The sequence below is a fragment of the Sceloporus occidentalis genome, unplaced genomic scaffold, assembly GCF_023333645.1.
Source record: "Sceloporus occidentalis isolate IW3139 unplaced genomic scaffold, rSceOcc1.0.p SCAF_8, whole genome shotgun sequence".
In the NCBI taxonomy this organism is placed as follows: Eukaryota; Metazoa; Chordata; class Lepidosauria; order Squamata; family Phrynosomatidae; genus Sceloporus; species Sceloporus occidentalis.
The window spans coordinates 12,800,864-12,821,252 of NW_028316988.1; the positions used below are offsets into that span (position 1 = coordinate 12,800,864).

General features: G+C 42.1%; 1 protein-coding gene across 3 annotated transcripts in view; it reads left to right on the plus strand.

Annotated features, from left to right (window-relative positions):
• The window catches only part of NEK6 (NIMA related kinase 6), a 57,744-nt gene that overhangs the window by 15,740 nt on the left and 21,615 nt on the right, over window positions 1-20,389 (plus strand). For 2 of the 3 annotated variants that reach the window (XM_089534733.1, XM_089534732.1), the window contains 4 exons: window positions 6,924-7,045; window positions 12,790-12,930; window positions 13,457-13,519; window positions 18,752-18,862. In XM_089534733.1, the coding sequence (XP_089390859.1) occupies window positions 6,953-7,045; window positions 12,790-12,930; window positions 13,457-13,519; window positions 18,752-18,862 (408 nt within the window). In that variant the 5' untranslated portion in view covers window positions 6,924-6,952. The remainder of the gene's footprint in view (window positions 1-6,923; window positions 7,046-12,789; window positions 12,931-13,456; window positions 13,520-18,751; window positions 18,863-20,389) is intronic. The other variant, XM_089534734.1, reaches the window with a different exon arrangement.

The window sequence follows — 20,389 nt, forward strand, 5'->3', positions numbered from 1 at the left end:
CCTGGCCTGAAGACAAAGAGCCCTCCTATTGACCACCATCTTGAGGGGGAGAGAGGCCTGGCCTGAAGACAAAGAGCCCTCCTACTGACCACCATCTTGAGGGGGAGAGAGGCCTGGCCTGAAGACAAAGAGCCCTCCTACTGACCACCATCTTGAGGGGGAGAGAGGCCTGGCCTGAAGACAAAGAGCCCTCCTACTGACCACCATCTTGAGGGGGAGAGAGGCCTGGCCTGAAGACAAAGAGCCCTCCTACTGACCACCATCTTGAGGGGGAGAGAGGCAGGCCAGCAACAACAGGCCTCGCCTGGAAGACAACATTCTTTTTTAATTAATATCAATTATTTATTTTTAAAATATTTTGATTGTACTTTGTATTTGTCATTGCAATTTTTTGCTTGTACACCGCTATGATCAAAGCGGAATAGCGGTCTATAAATGAAACTTATTATTATTGTTGTTGTTGTTGTTGTTGTTGTTGTTGTTGGCCTTGGGAGGTCTTAGGTACGTTTCCTACGGAAAGGAGATGTCTTGCATAGTTCCCTTGGGTGCCGTGTGATAGTTTCACCACTGTCACCACTTTCGACAGTGCCTCAGTGCCAAAAGGTGTGTGTTGCACCCTGTCACATGTTTTTGTGCATCTTTTCACGTTCATCTGCTTTGCTTTATGGTAATTTTGAGCCGTCTTGAACTGACTCCTGAAAAAAAAGGCAAGCAAACAAAGGAGCTAAACTTGTCAGGGATTTTGCCGTAAATACTTTGCGTTTTTTGGAAGCGCTGTCAGAAGCTTAATTGTGAGGTTCAAGTCTATTTGTCATGTGCCAGACAGTGTCAGTCTGCTTAGAGTGAACCAGCGATGTGCTTCCAGCAAGACGAAGTGCGAGAGTGAGAACCCAGAGGCTGCGAGCGCGTTTTCTGTTTGCTTGTGTTATTCTAGCAAGGCGGGAGGGAAGCGGCGCCACTGTTTAACGTAGCTGGTAATTAGGTTCTACAAGGAAGCATATATTACTGGGGCTTGCTTTGCCAAAGCTCTTCAGCATGATGGATGAGATTTAAAGGTTGATCTGAGTAAATTGCAGCGAGAATACTAACGACAAAGATATTTCTGTTGTGAAATATTCCTGCAAGACATCATGGCCCTGGCATAAATGCTGTAAGATAATGGACAATAAAAGTCAGTCGGAAATAAGGCTCTCCCAGGGAAGGGCTGCTGCCTTGTCACACACGTCCCGAGTCAGGAGATAATGGAACCACAAGCCAGAGCCATCATTTAAATATATTGGTAATCTTGGGTAGCATCTTGACAGATTTATTTTATGAGCCGGCAAGAGAGAGAACATTATCCGGTAGCCAAGAGAGGAGGGAACAGTATCGTTTTGGTGCTTAGTTTAAAAAAATAGTGTGAATCACTCCATTCTTTCCCGGGGCCTTGGCAGAGCGGCGTTCTGTGTCTCTTTACTTCAGTCCTAAACGCATTTTGTGAGTAAATGAACAAATTTGTGGCAGTAGAAATGGTAGTTTTCGGTCAGCCCTGAGCAGGTGTGCTGTGTACTTCTGCAAAATTTTCATCACTTTTGAGTGGAGCCTGTCTCTTGCCTTGACCTGACGAGGGAAGTGCTTTCATTTCCATGAGCTGCTCTTTATTTCTCGCTGACGCAGCACAATAAGGAAACACTCCTGTTAATGTCACAATTTGTATGCATGCTTTCGTTGATGGTAATTTTCTTTATTGCTAACCTGTGGCTGAAAAAAGTGTGGGCTGTAAAGCGCAGCATGTTGTCAGGATTGGTCATAAGCCAGTCTTGCCATTAAAAGTTGTGGCAGCACTTGCTCACTTTCTGCTCTAGCCACCCTTCCCTTTCTCTAGAGCATCTTGCCTTAGGCCAGCAGCCCTGGCAGCAAGAAAACAGTGAGGAAATGGTGCCTGGGCCCATCACTGGTGTGGCAACTGCATTGTGTTGTGTCAGTTGCAACTTCTGGAAGTGACCAGTTGACATTTGCTAGAGCCTCACACTATTTATATGTAGACTTTATAGAGGCACTCCCTCATGTAGGCCTTTGGATTGTACAGCCAAATTGGAGAAGTCTGCTGTAACAGTCTGTGCCTAATGTGATTCTTCCTTCTCTTTTCAGCCTTTAAGGAACCCTGAAAGATTGTTCAGAGGAAGATCTTACTTTCCCATTCATACATGAGTTCTAGAACCTAAGTAGTTCTTGACATTTGAGGTACTTTGGATTATCTGTACTTTGTCAGTGCTCAGGATCACAGTCATATTGAAATGGCAGCGCTTTTTATGTAAGAGCCTGGTCATTGGACATGAGGGATCTGGGGTTTTATTCTGTTGGCTCCCTTGTCTTCTGTATCTTGCCTAGCATAATGAGTACCAGGTTTAATCCACTTGATATCATACATACACATCACAGAAAGATGTGTTAGTAATGTCCATGGTGACTGGGCATCATTGGAGTTTCAGTCCAGCACAATTGGAGGGCGCCAGATTGGCAAAAGCTGTGTAAGAACTAGTAAACACATTTCAGATTCTTAGGAACAGAGATTGGATTCAGTAGTGCCAAGGCATTTGTGCATCTCCTTCCCAGTTGCCCTTTCCCACAAGAATAGCAGAAGCTTTTTTAAAAAACCCCACATAATGATATTAGGAAGGTCTTCGTTAATCTGTGTTCCAATTTCTGTGATTTAACTTTGGGTTGGTAGGATGTTGATAATCTCTGTGTCCCAATTCTCCACTTGAGTGTTTCAGAGACTTCCAAGAAGGAGTTAGTTAAGGGCAGTTTTCATTAGAAAAGCAACTGCTTAATGAGACGCAGAAGTGGAAGCCTTTTTTATCCGTTTGCCTGAGATGTTTGTGAAATCTGGGCACTTGGCTTCTCTACCGCTCAGCGGCACGGTTGGCTAGAGAGAAGGCCGAGTGCCAGCCATACGGAAAACAGCTGGAGATACCCAGCGAGAAGAGAGGTGTGTTGGCACCGGCAGAAAGACATGTGGCGGGCACAACTCCTGCTGCTGTGTTTTCTGCTTCGGAGGTATTCCTTGCTACTCATGCTGTTTGCTCATCGGGGAGAATAATTTGGCCCGTGGATGTGATCTAGGCATCCAGTGATACATGCTTATACCTGATTAAGCCGATCACAGCTGTTACTGAGCCCGGTTTGGAAAGGGAGCGCACCTTGGGCATCCATCAGGGTGCATCAAATATGAACAGAGGCGGATGCGGCGGCTGAAGTTCGTTTCCTTAATGGGGATCCTGTAACTAATGATCCTGAGCTTTGGTACCAAGCGCCTTGGGCATTTCTGCCTTCCTGAGCGCACCTGTCAGATTCCTTGCAGGGGGGTGGCAAAAGATTTTGTTTTCCTAGCTTACTGAAATATTTGATTTGAGGGAAAGTTTCCATACATGCATGTATGTGCATTAGTCAGACATAACGGGGGGGGGGGGGATCCCATCACTTGGTACTTGAGCAGAACATTCAGAGAGGTTTGTCTTTAAATGCTTAAGAGTTTTGGTTCTTCGCATGCCATAGGTTAGGACAGACATTTAACTGAACAAGCTAATATATTTTAGAAGCAGTTCTTTTTGCTAGCGATGTTTTCCTCTGCTGATTCAAAAGCAAGTAAATTCCAGACCAGAAACTACAGCTGCTCAAGAAAGCAGAACGAGAACATCCAGTTCTGGGAAGAAAGGTTGTTTGGCTGAGCCGTTTTTCTTATTGATAGAGTTAAGTGCTCAACTGAAGGAACGTGCCATGGCTTTCCTTTCATTCACTGAGCACAAAATACAGGGGAAATTGTCTGCTGACTTGGTTTATGCGCAGAATATTCTGATGGATGAGCAAGGTTAGAAAATTCCCCAATGGATTGTCATTGAAGCACTTTAAAAAAACAACACCTCATGCACCTGAACATTTCAGAGATTCTCAGAGACTGCTGACTACTGAGATACACTGCTCAATCCAGTCCAGATTTACACAAATGTAAACCCAGTTGATGCAAATATTGCTTCTAGGATATAGTGTAACAAAGCCATGTGTAACAGTATAATAAATGCATAGTTGCTAGGTTTGTTTGCCTCGTTTTACAAACTTGTGGCAATAATTAATGTTTAATTAACAATAAGGTTTTATGTTCTCCTGCTTCCCTGTTCTGACTTATTTCTTTTGGTTGGTGGGATATTGGGCATACCTGTGAAATAACACTTGTCTGTAGGAATTGTGTTCATGAGACTCCCCCAAGAAGAAAGAATGATCTCAGTGCATACATCATTATTAAAGAAACCTTATGTATTAGGTTTGAGTAACATTGTATTTAAATGGTGCATCGGTCTCAGTGAATGGGAGATTTTTTTTTTCTGCCAAATCCTTGAATACAGTATTGCTATAGTATCACGCTTGCACAAATGCATTAGATTTGTGAGGCAGTGGAATGAATTTGGGGGAAAGATAGATGCTCTTCTTCCATCCTGCATAGAGTCTCCAGTCCTCACTTTCTCTTACAGAAAGGATGGCATCAAGTGGGGAAGCGCACACTTTGCTTCCCGAGTTCTTCCATAATTCCTTTCACTCATCAATTTGGTACAGCTGCCCTAAAGAGCTTTCTGTATTAGAGGCCAGGGTTCCTCTCAGGAAGGCAGGAGTGGAGAAGCCCTGCTTTTTCACACACAGAGGCTTCAACTCTGAAGTTGGGATATTTTCTTAAGCCTCTTTCTGAGAGTTACCCCACTACTCATAGAGGTATGTCTCTGCCACCCACAAAGGGTGCGTCTGCCACTTGTCCTTTCTCTCTTGTGAGTAAACTACCTATAGCATGTTTGTCCCCAGCATCCCAGAATAGCTCCCAGTTTGGAGCGGCACAGCGTGTCCCTTAGGTGTCGGTGAGGATCAGTGCGGGTGTCATGTGAGCTTATGCATATCGCTTTTCCAAACTGATATTTCATCGTTACTCCTGAAGCTGTGCAAGCAAAGATGCTTTGAAACAAATACTAGTCAAGCGAAAATACTTTGGCTGGCTATACTGCCCTGAACTGTTAATGCCCCCTCATAGTCAGCAACCGTTCCCTGCCTTCTTTGCAGCACCCAAAAGAAACATGCCTGTGTGTGTGGCTCGCAGACAAGGCATCTCAGTGTTTGAAATGAGTTGGTTTCTGCCTGGGCACAGAGTTAATTCATGGCTCAAAAGTGGAACAGGAAAACTGGGACATGCCATTTGGCATCTAATACAGTTTCTTGTATTTTATCACGGATGATTAGAATACGTGAATGATCACTCTGAACTCTTGCTAGAAGTTAAGATGAGGCTGTTGTACTTTGGACATAACTCACTGGGGAAGACAACAAGGCTTGGTAAAATGGAAGACAGAAGGAAAAGAAGAAGAGCCTGTTATGGGTGAATAGATTCAAGCAAGGAAACCATGGCCCTGTGTTTCCAAGACATGAGCTATAATAATGACAGGGATTTTTGGCGTCCTTTTGTTCGTAAGGTTGCCACAAGTTGAAGTCAGCTTGATAGCTGATAAGCGCACCACTAGCTTCTAGCTTCTAAAACATGGGGGTAATTTCCTCTTTGCTGAGAGATTTGTTGAGAGATTGTAGACTTATTCTGAAATAAGATCTGGAGTCTTTCTTCTTGGGTGTCTGGGTGATTCACTTTAGAAGTAGCAACATCCTGTGTTTGCGCTGGCTGATAAGAGAAAGTGTGTCACAGTACAGAGTGCAATGGGTTGACTCTGAGATACATTAAAGAAGAGATTCCCCTGGCAATGGTATGTACCTGACTGTAGGGCAGGCGATCCAGAAAGCCCAACGCCTCTATGGTTTGTGCATTAAGCCATTTGACAAAATACTGTACTTAGAATGACCTGATAGCAGTTTGAATACCACACAATTCTTCTTTGGATTGCCTCAGTCTTGTTCCGCTCGGCCACCTCCCTGGCCCAGTTCAGGAAGGAGCTGAAAACCTTCCTGTTCCAATCTGCATTCCCCAATATAAGTTCAGCTAGCCCCCCTCACTGACAGCAAGGGTAGCTGGCTTAAGGGGTTTTAATATTGGTTTTAATAGCTGTGTTGTACTTGTATTGTTTGTAGATGATATTGTATTGTTTTATCCTGTTGTTCACCGCCCTGATCATGGGAAGGGCGGTATACAAATAAAAATTTTATTATTTATTATTATTATTCATTCTGATAGCTCAGTAGCTTATTACCAATATTAGGTCTCCAGAATCAACAGTCTTTAGCACCTTTCTACCAATGACATAGTAAATCCTAAATCCTATCATATTCTCTTGTTCTTATCTCATTATACGGGTGGCTCATGAGTTTATTGCTTGACAACAGTAACTGCTGCAAACAGTTAAATTTAAGCTCAGATTTCTTGAGAATTATACTTAAGTGCAATGTGATGCAACAGATTCTCTGGAATTATGACTTATTGGCCATGAGGAAATGGGCTGGGGCAGGTAGCATGACCATTCTTGCTCTAGGCTAAATAAACCACAGACCTTCCATCTGTGCCTTGTTTCTGGCTTCCTGACCTGGCGTGTTGGCAAACAGACAAGCCAGAGTGCTGGGTTCAAACTTTTTAATTAACTAACCCTAGAGAGAGAGAGACTATAGTTCTAAAGAACTATAGGCTAAAAAAGGTAACCGTTGGCATGCAGTAGGGGAAGAAGGGAGCTTCTATCTCAAATCCAAGCACTTGTTCCAGCTAGACTAGAGCCAACCACTGAATGGATTGCTGAATGGCAGGTCAATACTTGCATATACCTAGTCAACTCCATGGGCCCATTCTGGTTAGGACTAGTAGCTGCATTTAAGCATTGATTGTAGTACTTGCTTGCCTTCTGTTACCAGAGTTTTTGCTAGTTTTGTACAGGCACCTTTGCTTAAACCCATTTGTGTTCTTGTTCTGACAGAGCTTAAAGGCAGAATTTGGCATGCTACTATGGAAGGTCAACACAATCATCCGCATCATCTAGGGGACCAGAACAACCCGCTTTGCAAAGTGGCAAGCCAGGAGTTCCAGCATGATGCACAAGTAAGCAGTCCTATCTCTCTCTCAGCCTCTTTGTCTTGGCCTTCTGTCTTTAAAATGTTAAGAACATCTGAAGTAGTAACTTTTCAAAGGTGTGATACCAAAATTTAATCTAAGCACACTGGATCCCTCCTGCTCAAGCATTAAAAATGGGGAAATAAAATTGAAGAGCTAGAAGGTATCCCGAAAGTGTTTTTTCTGGTCCAGGGCTACTCAAAATGGTACTTTCTGGATTAGTGCTCCAAAGCCTTGGCTGACAGCCCACTGCTGAGTTTCCAGGAGCCAGTGGTCACAAATATGGTACTGGTCTCTTCTACTGCTTGACTTTTGCTTTTGTCCCTATATTTTTTTCATTGCTCTGAGTTAGATCAATGCCTTGTCTCGGTTTCAACTGCAGCTATTGACAACTGAGGTAATAAAATGTCTAAACTCGCTGTCTTTGGCTAAGAGCCATGTCATATTTCCTTGCAGGTGGAGAGAGAACAGCCATGCGTGCTGCAGAGTCTTCAAACTAAAGAATCAATAACAGTTTCCTTTCAAAAATGATCTGCTGCTGTCACCTGCTTATTCTTTTCTGAATTGAGTACGGCTGTTCCTAGGGTGGGAGTGTGGGACAAGGGCAAGGAAAAACAGTGTTTGGGCTGAGAGAGTCCCGCCGTACTTTGCTGAGCTAATTCATTATGGGAGCAAAGCAAAGCACAGCTATGAGGTTTACAAAAACAATGAGTTGCCTGTGAACACATGGTGCTCAGTGCTGTGTTGAAATGCCCTGTGTGGAGCACAGTACCCCCCCTTCCCTAATGCGGCAATTTGTCATATTAAGTCATTTAGTAGTAATTGATCTCCTTGAATTAGCCAAGTTACATTTTGAGCAATTAGGGTTAATTACAGTCTCATTTGGCAGGATGGAGCCCATGTAATTATTCCATGAACAAGATTAGGAAGTGTTCTTATACAGCAGATACAGGCATGACATCTTAGAGCCATGCTGGAATTTGCAGTGGCAAAGTTAAAGGTAATTAGTGGCTAATAATTCTGATTTCTTCTCTTGGCCTGACACTAGGAGCCCTGGTTGCCATGTGGAGCCATGCACAGGGTGTGTTTTTGACCACTCCTCATTGCTGTTAAATCTGGAGCTGCCTCTGTACAGCCTTATCCTCCCCCAGTTGCAATAGCTTGCATTCTAAAGGACTCCAGAATTGGAATAATAATGCAGTAATAGTTCTTTTATACCCTTTCTTACTTGTGGGTGGGGGAAAGAATACTTTGAGGAAAGGGTATGGAGTTACAGCATTGAAAGATAAATTGGTTGCATGTCGTAATTTCTTGAAAACACGTCCTGGAAGGCTTGAAGAGGTGGTTTCTAACTTTCCCTTGGTGCTCATCTGTTGTATTTATTTGTGGTGTTCTAGTTAACCTTTTCCTTATGACTCACAATAGAATGTTCTATTTTGGAGTTTTTCTAATTAGAATAAGTGAGCACATAACTACAGATTGGGTTCTGTGTAATTGTTGCCAGTGGTGTCAGAGCGACATTGTGGGGTGGAAAAGAGCGACTCTTCTTAGCCTCAGGTTGCCATTGACAGTACAGTATGACCCCCACAGTCCCAGGCATACTGGAGATAGTGAAAATCAAGCAAACCCATTGTTTCCCAAGGAAGTTGACCATAAAGTTGCTGGAAGACCACCAGATGTCTAGAAAGACCATTTTTTCCAGACATGGGTAAAGTGAAATTGCGGGTAACAGCCCCACAGATATGGAAGCCATACTATCATTCATATTAGAAAAGCTTGTTTAAAATTTTCATTGTTATTTTTTTCTCATGCCCACTAAATTAGTTTCATTAATCCCATCGTGTCATTTGTTAGATGCTTAAAACTAATGCAACAAACTTGTTTTCATTATTGCAGGTTCTTTCATGTATGCTTGAAATAAAGGACACTGCCTTACACTAGACCAGACTGTTTGTTCATCCGATCTAGTATTGCCCCCTTGCCAGTATCTTTGGGCAAAGACGAGGCTTTCCAAACCATTTCCTGATCCTTTTTATAACTGCATTGCTAGGGATTCTGTCTAGGAACCTCTGTGTACAAGGGATGTGTCTGATCGGGTTTTTGTACTATTAATGTGTTCTTATGTGTCCTTTTGTGTCCTTTGTTAAAGAGCAGCGGGGCTGTTCTTAAGGAAATGTCGGGTTAGGTTTCTTGACATATTGATGCTTCAGAGTTAGATATGACACATGTGTTGTTGTATCCATAGATAGTAACAGGGTTTTAATTTTGTGCACTTGTGTCAGATTAAAAATTAATGCACACACCTCATATCACGAGCAAAAACAACACTCATGCAGTCCAATAATGGAATCTCCATGCATACATTTTTTTAAAAAAATCCTATTCAGAGCCAATGCATTGCAATATTCAGTGTGTTAACGCCATTCTACGTTATGGCTCTACCATTCCCATGTGGTTTTAGTGCAGATGGTGCAGGTTGGAGGCACATTACAAGGCTGACAAGACAGGTCAGGTGCATCTTGCAGATGCCTTTAATTGGCTCTCTTCCGCAATGTAAAGTATTCAGGCAGACAAGCCATCTCTTTTCTTCATCTTTCAAATAGATATTTTCCCTACTTACCAGTAAGATACTGAGAAATATTTTGCCAGTTTGTGATCATCTATGCAACTTCTGGATGACACAATGCAGTCTGTATCACAGATGGGAAAGCTGCATTCCCATTGCCAGCGGAGAACTGGATGCACTGGTTTCTAGTCCCTTTCTTGATCTAATTAAAAGAGTTGCTGATTCCCTGTAAAGCTCTTCATGGGTTAGGAATAAAAGACCTGTTGGATCACCTTGCTCCATATAAGCCTAAGCATGCAAGCTTTGCAGTCTTCAGAAGACCTAGGAATCCCAAAAGTATCACAGAGGCTCCTATACAATTTCTAAGCAAACAGGTTCCAAACTCTAACAGATTTTACATAGTGCCTCCCTGTACTGTTGTGGATTTCAGAATCAATCCCAAAAGCAAAGTTTCAGTCCACACTTTTTAGCACTTCTTTACCCATTCAAGAGGATATAAACATTATCATCAGATGAGCTGCCACTAACTCTTTCTTTTCTATATGCATCATATGCTACCTGCATATTAAAGCTTCTTCTATACTATTGCGGATGTCTTCTAAAGGTAAACTCAGTTTTCAATAAATGTCATTCTAATGGCATCTGAACTTTAAAAGCATAGCAACAATTGCCTAAAAAATTAATGATGCATTGCAGAGGGGGGAAATGCACACAACAGAATTAATTAAGATTCAAGTCAGGCTGTTGCTTTGTTTGACTAAACAGTTTTAATGGGATTTTAGAATATTCATTGAGCCAATACCTACTCCTATTTGCACCAGTTTGCTGCTACTTAACAATCAAATATATCCCTGCAGAAAATAATATTGATGTCGGGAGCCAAAAATAGTCTCTTCTAGACTTCATTTGGTTTATTTTGTTTTTTAAATAGTGGGCTAATAAGCTGTAATTGCTTTGAACTGAGTCAAGCATGATTTGAATGTCCTGTGGCCTAGCGTCTACTATGCTTATGGTAAAGCCAGCAAGGAAGCAGCTGTTCAGTTGCTAGCTCTTGTCCCCTTTACCTCTCTGCCTGGCGGATGAACTTTGCGCTTACTTTAGTGTCCAGTAACTGCAGTTAGCTGTGAGACAGGAGCTGCTGGTCATATTTGCAGGCAGAGCGGAGTACACATACGCCATACGCAAACCTCCACACATTGCCCTGGAGGTGGAAAATATGATCCAGCACACCAGTTGCTCATAAGCAAATGAATACCTTTCGTTTCAGATCGTCCAAATCCACGGAGCTTAGATTTAGGGAGGTTAGGGGTATGTGAAATTGGTTATGCGTGCAACGATTGGCAAAATGTTAACCGTAGCCTTCTGTACTGTACAGGCCTCACAGTTTTTGCTGCTTTGCAAAGGGTCAGGGCATTTAAAATATAACTGGAATGTTTCACAAGGCTTGGTTAGAAGATGAGCATTGTGGTTCATGCATTTGCAGTGTGGTAAAAAACCTTGCATGTTGGCTGTTGGAAAGCAGAATTTGCAGCTCTGTTGTGTGACAGCTCAGGTCTGCTTAGCCAACACCAGAAATACCTCTCCTTTGTTTCTCTGTCCCCATCCAGGCAAGTCCATGCACATGGCACTTGGCTCCCAGATATGTTTCTTGGTGCCAGAACACCAGTATACTCTACAGCCACTTTCTATAGCCATAGACAGCTTTGGTGGCAGGGAGTGGGATCTTGTGCCTTTTCTTTCTTTCTACTGGCAGTGGCAGCCCACCCACTCAGTGAAGCACATGCCCTGCGAATATCATATTTGTTTTGTAGTTTTTCTGTAAAAATTGCTGGGAAATGACCTGTCCTAATCAGTAGGGAGGGTTTTTTGGCATGTTTTGGGTTGACCTGGGTTTGCTCCTTTGTTTGTGCTGTAATTTAGCATCCTCTCTTTGGCTCTGTTGCTTTAATTAGGTCTGATAGGTTGTGATAGTAAATGCAAATCTAGGTCATTGCATATGTAAATGTGCAGCTGTACTCTTGGCGGATGCCAGAGTCTATCAGCCGAGGTGTCCAGTCATCACCCGGCATTAATAGTGCTTGGCAAGCCAACTTCCTTGGTTGAGCCATATTGCATGGAGTTGTAACTGACATGCACAAAACCGTGCGGCTCTGCTGCTCCGACTTGGTTTATTTCCGGCAAAGGGGCCACTAAACTAGAAAACTGTCTTTAGCAGTCATTTAAAATACTGATTTGCCTCTGGCTATTAGTATTATTCATTGCCATATTCCCAACCTTTCCTCTTAACTGTAATGTCTTGCCATGTCCGCTGTTGTGTGATCGAATTTCAAAGGAGTAAATGTTTGTGGAAGCAATTGTTCTTTGCTTTTCCTGTTTTTTCCAACCTGCCACCTCAGTTGGGTAGGATTAGCATTCTCACCATTCGCAGACGACTTGATCATTGGCTTGTTGGCAGCGCTGGGTTTCCACATTATAACAAGCCGTGTTTGCCAGAGTTGAAACCACACGATGGCTTGTTGGGATGTGCAGCCTTTTTTGTGTGTGTGTGGTGTTTGGGGCACTGAGTTTGTTGTAGCTGTATAAGAAACAGCCATTGTATCTTGTTTTTCCTCTCCAGGCTCTAAGCCAGCACTGTGCTGTGTGTGATCTGCTTTAGATTAGGAAACACAACCCTTTCAGGCCCTCTCAGTCTTGGCAGTATCCGGCACAGTTGTAGATTCATAGAGAATAATGGAATTATTCAACCATATTGAAACTTATAATGCAGTTGGGTATAGTGGGTTTTAGAGTAATGTGGAAGATTGGGTATTCTTTCAATGGGTGATTAAGAGGGGAGGAAAACTTTCAGTAAACCAAAAGTTTGGCTAATAGTACATTTGTTACTACTATTCAGAGTGTAGAGTTTTGTACCTTCTAGCCCCTGGTTCTTATTCTAAGTTTGAATATATAAATGCTCTGCTGTATTTGTTCTCTTTTATGGTCTTATTTTTAACTATTCAATATACATTCATTTCAGAGGAGGGAACTGGCAAAACCACCCCTGAGTATTCCCTGTCTAAGAAAACCCTATGAAATCCTTGGGCTCACCATAAGTTGACAGATGACATGGAGGCACATATATTCATTCAGTCCAGTTTGCTTATTAGCCTCTCTTTTCCTTAAACAGAGACACCTGACAACATACCCGTACCGTTGCACCTTGGCAGACTTTCAGATAGAAAAGAAGATTGGAAGAGGACAATTCAGTGAAGTCTACAAGGCCACTTGCCTTCTGGACAGAAAACCAGTGGCGTTAAAGAAAGTGCAGGTGAGATTTGAATAGTCAAGGCTCTGCCAGGTAAGATGGACGGAGTGTTCCCCACTGGCACAAGGGGGCATTTCCTTCTCTGGAAAGCTTTCCAATTTAATACCATACAAAGAATTGATGTCCATGGCAATAAAATGACAAAAAGGTTAAGAAAAGTTGATTTATGGAACATTTGGACTGACTTAAGTTTTGTCTCTTTTTGTATGTGATCTCTGGGGGTTTTATTATTTATTTAGGTCAAGAATGGAATAAGTACAAATCTGAAATTTGTTCTCTCTCCTCCATTCCCATTTCTGTTTGCCTGTTAAATGAGTTTGCTCAAATGCGTATTTTCTGCATTGTTTACAAGTATTTGTTAGATCTGAAGAACTGCAGGAGGCTTGGATGGGGGAAAGGCAGACAAGTCACGGTGATCCAGATAGGAGAGAAAGCAAGCTTGGGTTGCTCTAGAATTTTAATGATCTAGGATCATCCACATTTCCTGCTTGGCTTTGAACTTCTAACTTTTTTCCCCCCCTCCTTCAAGATATTTGAAATGATGGATGCCAAGGCTAGACAAGATTGTATTAAAGAAATAGACCTTTTGAAGGTAAGAATTTTTCCATGCCTTTGATATATTGGGAATAGGGTCGGGGTATTATCTTCCGTTGTAACCTAAGGGGAATTGTGTTCCTGCAGCCTCTCTCAGAATCAGTCTTTGATTTCACTTCTGTTTGTATTGCCCTTTAAACAACACAGTGTATCTTTATGGTGAATGAGCAGTAGCTAACCATTGTTAATGTGTTGTGTCTTGCCTTGTGCATTTTTCCATTTGAGTCACACTGTAATAAATGTCAAAGAAAAGAAAAAATGAGTTACATCTGGATAAAATTTGTCTGTAATTTGATAGATAAACAGACTAGTGAACTAGGATTAGGTATGAGTGTATACTATCAGAGACACTAAGACTTCTATCTAAGCGTGAGAAAGGTATTGGATATGGTGTGGTAGCTGTCTTAATGTTACAGAAGTTTGAGCGGCTTTCAGGTTGAACATTTTGTAAAACTATCTGTTAGTTTTCTGGCTCTTTTCCAGTTACCACTTAGGCCTCAGATTGGCCTAAAAATGTTAGGAATCTCCAAAGATCTCTCAGAAGCATCCTGGCTCTGAGCTACACCCAGATTTGTGCAGCCCACCTAGGAGGCTTGTAGCAGACCCCATTGAAGTGCATCTCAAAGGACTACACCACTTCAGCCCACAGATGCTTTCACCCAGAGAGCATAGGCCTTTTTTTCTCTTTGACACTCAAAGAGTTCCCTTTCTACTTTTGACAATAGAGAGCTGAGCCGGTGTACTTTCGCATTTCCTGCTTCCTCCTCCAGATGGTTGGCCTGACTTTGTATTGTGACCCTACACGAATATTAGGAATCGCCGCAGCTGTGTTGCTAGGTTAGCCATGCGATGAGATTACACCAGAGCTGCTAAGCGTTCACTGCTAAGCAGATAGTGAGGAAGAGGCAAGAGATGCCAAACCAAACAAGGTGAAGATGGCTTGCAGTGCCGTGGGGTGATGATGCTGATCCCCATGCAAACTAAGGCGGGTGGAAAGAGGGAGAGAGACTCGCCCATACGGTCCAGGATGTATTCGGGCCATTCTGTCCACATGAGTTAGACTCAAGGGTGAGTGAAATCACAATGCTCAGGAAGACACGAGAATCAGGACAGTCAGTTAGAATTTCTCCCACAGAAGATGTCTAGAGGCAATTGCAGATCTTCCCATATCAAGCTCACCAAGGATGCCAGATGTTAAGTTGTGAACATTGTATTAGCTGGGCTGTGAAGAGACAAATGAGAGGAGATGATATGCTGGGATAATTAGCACTTCACTTGCCTTTGCCCTTTCCATTTTATGAAGGCCTTTTCCTTGCCTCTCCAACTTAGTTGCTTCTCTTATACAGCCTCATGTCCTTGTTTGACCAAAAGCAAGGACCTGGTCTAGATCCCTTGAGTAAAGTAAGCCCAACCAGTAAACCCATTTTGATTCAGTTAATTATTAATCCACTTTGATTTAGGTAATGATTCAGAGGATCTCTGTTAACTGGAACAAACATTGGGTTAAAGACTGAATGAGTGGCTTCTGTGTTCTAGGCAGAAATATAATCTAAGATACCAGGTTCAAAATGAATTGAGGTGAGAATCGATAGGATGTTGGATTGGCCTAGAGAAGGCAGCCACCAAGTTAAGGCCCACTTGCACTGCAGTATTTAATTGTTCAACTTCTAAAATATCTGGCATGAAAATCTGAGAGCCCTCTTTTATAGGAACCTTGCCAAAGATTTAATTCTATATCTCCAGCTGTGCAGTACCTTTCCTCACAAGACCTTTTGTGGATTTGGAACCTGCCTACAAGTCCATTTCACTGCTTCACACATTTTGTTGGAAACCATTATGAATAACTGCAGAGAACCGTCCCTGCTGGTTAAACGCTTGCATGGCTGCCGCTCAAAGCATGATAAAAAGTCAGTTTGATAAATCATATTGTGTTGCGAATGCACAAGGGATCTATTAGTAAATGCTGCCCATCGGGCATTCCTTTCAAACATATCCAAGTTTTTGAATGAAAGATCCAACCAAATATGACAGATTTTGCCCAAGATGTATATCATTCAGCTCCAAAAAGCTGAACATATCACAGCAAAGATCTTAACGTCAACTTGAGAAGCAGCATTTAATGACATGATGTAGGTCAGCATTTTCTCATAATTTGGTGCAGGTGCCAGAGTTTCCCCACAGAGTCTTGGAGGGCAGAGTTGTTCAAGGTTTTGTTTAGATGCAAGGGAGGATTCGGTGAGGACTGCCTCCGTCTGTCTGTCAACACCAGCCAGTGAGATGCTCTCCATTCAGTCCTACACAGCTAATAACTTGTCAAATCAATATCTGCAACTCATCTCTTGTTAATTGATAGCCCCCTTGACAATCGCTCCTTCATATGCAGACTGATTGCTTTTACAACAATATGCAAATGCTTTGCTCGGCTGTGCAAAAATCAGAGGTAGGGGAAGTATATAACTTCACTTTTGCATACTCCGTATAGTCAAGATCAGGGTCAAGCTCTACCTTGCAACCTATATTAATATAATCGATAGTTGTGAACACTTTTTCTGACCTTGTTTTCTGTTTTTGGCACAACTACAGGTATACCTCAGTTAACATAGCCTCTTAGGAAGCTTTTCCATCTCTTCCTATCTTTTAAAAATGTCTCTTCTGAAATATATTCCTTCTAACTTGATTGGAATGGAAATGAGCGTGCATGGAAGAGCAACTGGGTACAAGTTGTGCGTAATGATATTGTGCTTGATGCATTAATCGGGCAACCCTTTGGCACTTGGAAAGCAGCTCGCTCCTCTTCCCAAGGATAGGAGGAAAGAGTGGGGCGCTTCTGTTCCTCCATAGAATAAAAGGCAATAGTCGGTAATGTAGCTCTAATCGACAGCCGGCCTGGCAGCATCGCCCCTTCCAGTTAGTGGCCGCCTGCTTTTTTGCATGCCTCTCCCTGACAGCATTGCTCTGCATATACATCAGGCATTCACTTCCATCAAACTTTTAGGCGGCATTAAAAAAATGAGAGGATGGCAGTCATCCACGGCAGAGTTTTTATGCGCATTTACAAATAAGCTGGAGTGAAGGTTCTGTGGTTCTTTTTTCTTGTTCTTTTTCTGTCAAAAAGCAGGCATTTCAAATAACCCTATTTCAGCACACATACACGCTCGCACTGGCATTGTTCTCATCATGCCCGTATGCAGGTATTATAAATAAATACAGTGCTTGGAAAAAGCCTTAAATCTCAGTCGAGAGTTTGGGGGATGAGGCTTGGCTTGGAATATTGGCCTGGGAATGTGGCGTTTAGTAAAACTGGCAATATTGGGAATTAGCAGAATTGGCACTGGAGGTGAAAGGGTCTTTGGTACACAAAACAGTAAGAAGGTGCTCTTGATGAACTGTAGTCTGAAAGCAGTTGAGCAAGAGTTAGTCCTTATGGGGTAAATTCAGAAGGAGAGAATTAGGAACAAATGGTTTTGATTATGCTGCTTACATGCAAGCACAATTTAGTGCAGCTCACAGTAAGATAACTATAAAAATGTAATCAAAAATGCCACTATGTCATTGTTTAAATAATTTTTCACTCACTGTATTATCAATAACACACGTATCAGTATCAGCATCAGCTGTGAAGACATACTGACATATCAATAAACAATTCAACAATAAAATAAGCATTTCTAGTTGTTTGTTGCACATGCAGCTGCAGCCCCACTGCTACGTAGCAATTTGGATAAATTAGGATATATGAAATTAGGATTGAAAAGTATCTTACGTGTCTGCTTTAAACCCACGAATTTAGTTGAGAAATGCATGATGTTCGATGGTTATTGTATTGTTCCACATTCTAGAAAGGATTTTCCCATTATTTTAATATACATGCGTGACACATTTAAGATTTATTATGGATGATTTCTTTTCTGGAGTGAAGAATGGCAAAGACAGGTTGCAAAGATAAAAGCAGGATCCAGGTACAATTTAGCAAGGAAAGTATTGACAAGAATGTAGCAAATGCTGTATTCTTTTGTGTACATGCTTTGCAAAGGTATTTACTTTCTCTGATCCCCCGGTCAAGCATTTTCTGACATACTTGTGAAAGGTACAGCCTTAAACTATGGAGTACCCTCTCCCCACAAGCCAAAATGTCCAAAATGCCCACGTGGGAGACCCATGAATATTAATCCGACTGTCCAAGCAGCGTGAAAGAGAGGCATATCCCTTCCAGCATGGTGACAGAAAGTAGTGATTAACCTGATTGATCGTAAAGGCATCTATGTCAGCTCAGTAATCCGTGAAAAAGGCACGTAAGAGCTGCAATTGCTTGCCAGATGCAACCATGGATTCTCCTTCCTTCCATGGTTTGACCCCCAATTTACTGATGTTGGATTTGTGGTAAGCATGAAGAGAGAAAAATGTAGTTGAAAAAGAGAAATGGGATAACATATTGTGTGAGTTCCATGGCAGATAAGTGTGTGGTCTTTCTTCTCCTCTGGAGCTGGACTTATTTTTGTAAGCCATGTTTGCAATTGGATAGAGCCATGGTGTCTAGCACACAACTTTGTTTCCTCTCTCACACATGTGTGTGTGTATGTTAACAGTACATACTACATGTGAAGTCGAAGGCTTTCATGACCAGCATTCATAGTTTTTTGTGGGGATCTCGGGCTATGTGGCCGTGTTCTGGAAGAGTTTATACCTGACATTTCACCAGCATCTGTGGCTGGCATCTTCAGGAATAAGCTCTTCCAGAACATGGCCACATATCCCGAAAAACCAAAAAAAAATACACTACGTTCTACAGTTTGATAGCTCAAAGATGAGCTACTTAGAAAAGCATCCTATGTTCAATAAAGGTTTGGAAACACTTCAGGAATAGAGAATTTGTTTCACTGCAGTGTGAGAATGCCCCTGACTACCAGCTTGGAAAAACATTTTTGGTAACTCCAAAATCCCAAACATTAACAACTGGAAGGGAAAGGAGCGACATTCCTAGTAGAACTGTGAAAAACCCTTTTTCTTGAAAAAAGTAAAGGCCTGCAGGGATTTCTGCTGCATTACTTACTTTTGACATTTCAAAGCAGGGTTGTCAGAGGTCTCTACCAGTCTGAACTCTTCTGAGGTCTTCTTCCAGGTAACTTTACCTACCTGACCTCTTTCTCCATGTATCATCAAGCTGTTATTGTGCCTCCATGTGCTGTATGTTCATATCAAGATTTTCCCCCTCTCCATTGTATATTTGCAGCAATTGAACCATCCGAACATAATCAAGTATTTGGATTCATTTATTGAGGACAATGAACTCAACATTGTACTGGAACTGGCAGATGCAGGTGACCTCTCTCAGATGATTAAGGTAAGAGCAAGCTCATTCTTGTTGCTAGAAGATTATTTTTGAATGCAGAGTGGGAGTAGAGGCCACCTAAAAAACAAACTCCTGGAGCTGAATAAAACCATCTGGTAAAATGTAATAGCCATATTATTACTTGGAGCTAATAAGAATACCGTAGTCCTCTGTAGAAGACACTTAGCCCAGACTGAGGAACGTTCTGTGTGCTGATCTTCAGCTGACAGGTACTTTTCACTGTGAAGCAGCTACTGAAAGCTTTTTCTAACTGCCTCTTGACCTCTTTGCCTCCTCAGATATAGGCCTGATATATTTTAGAGGAACTGCTCTTTCCTTCTACTGCTCTCAAGAATCCTTGTGCGGTGGAAGTCGCTTTAGCTCAGCTGTTATCACCTGGTTTTTTAATAGTTTCTTTGACATGTTAATCTGGAGGCAGGCATCCCCCTGTGAGAACAGATGTGGCCTCTCATATTTTCCCCTGTTTTGCCACCACTGAGCTGAGATTATTGTAAATGATCATTTTAGAAGGCTTGCCACCTCCTTTTTTGCCAAATGCGGGGCCTTTCCAGATGCCGAGGAAACCCCTGCATAGTCCAGTTTGTGCCAATAATAGTATATCCCAGCCCCGTGAAAGCTCTGTAGCAGGGAGGCTAGCTCTTTCAGGCTGTATTTCTTATCTTAAATGAAATGAGTATAGACTCCGGATAGCTGCTAAATAAATGAGCACTTAAAAAAAACAAAAGAGCAATACCAATTTAAAACCTTTTCTGTTTGCTGGAAGGAAAATCCTTTGTCAAGAAGACAGGGAAGTGGATTGGCCCTTTGAAGCCATGGTTTGTTCACGAGTCCCTTTGAGTTGACTCCAATTTATAGCAAGCGTCTTGGCAAGATAAAAAAAAAAATTAATCTAGCCGCCTTGAGTCCCTATATTGGGAGGAAGGTGGGCTATAAATAAATAAAATCATTATCATTCAGAGAAAATTTGCCATTGCCTTCCTTGGGATTTGGGAAGCGTTGTTACAAGGAAGGCTGTAATACCCTGTTCCTTTAAGTGACAGAAGCTGAGAAGATCAGCTTCTAGTAACTTCAGGATTTATGCTCTGGAAAACTTCACATTTTTGACAAGGGATTAAAATTAACAATATACAGAATGTTGGTGCGTATGAAGGAATTTTCATATGGGCAGGAGAGAAAAAGAAAAAGAGGGATAACATGGCTAATAGCTTAATGGGCTCCTTATGATTATCAGCTGACCCTCAGCTCCTTCCAATGTTGCGCTTCTCAGTCACGCAAAGACTTCCCATGGCTATAGACCTATTCATGCCTTATGAGTCCAACCTGGTGTTTCATTCTGGAAAACAGCTTAATGTTGTATATCAGTGAGCATACAGGGGTAAGTCCTGTGGAATTACCCGATGAGGCATAGTAGCCTGATGCATTGCTATTGCATGCAGGATGGTATATCTCTTCTCGCGTCAGTTGTTACAGCACAAGGTTCTGTTCTTCTGTCTGAGCTGTTCTCTTCGTACCGAAATA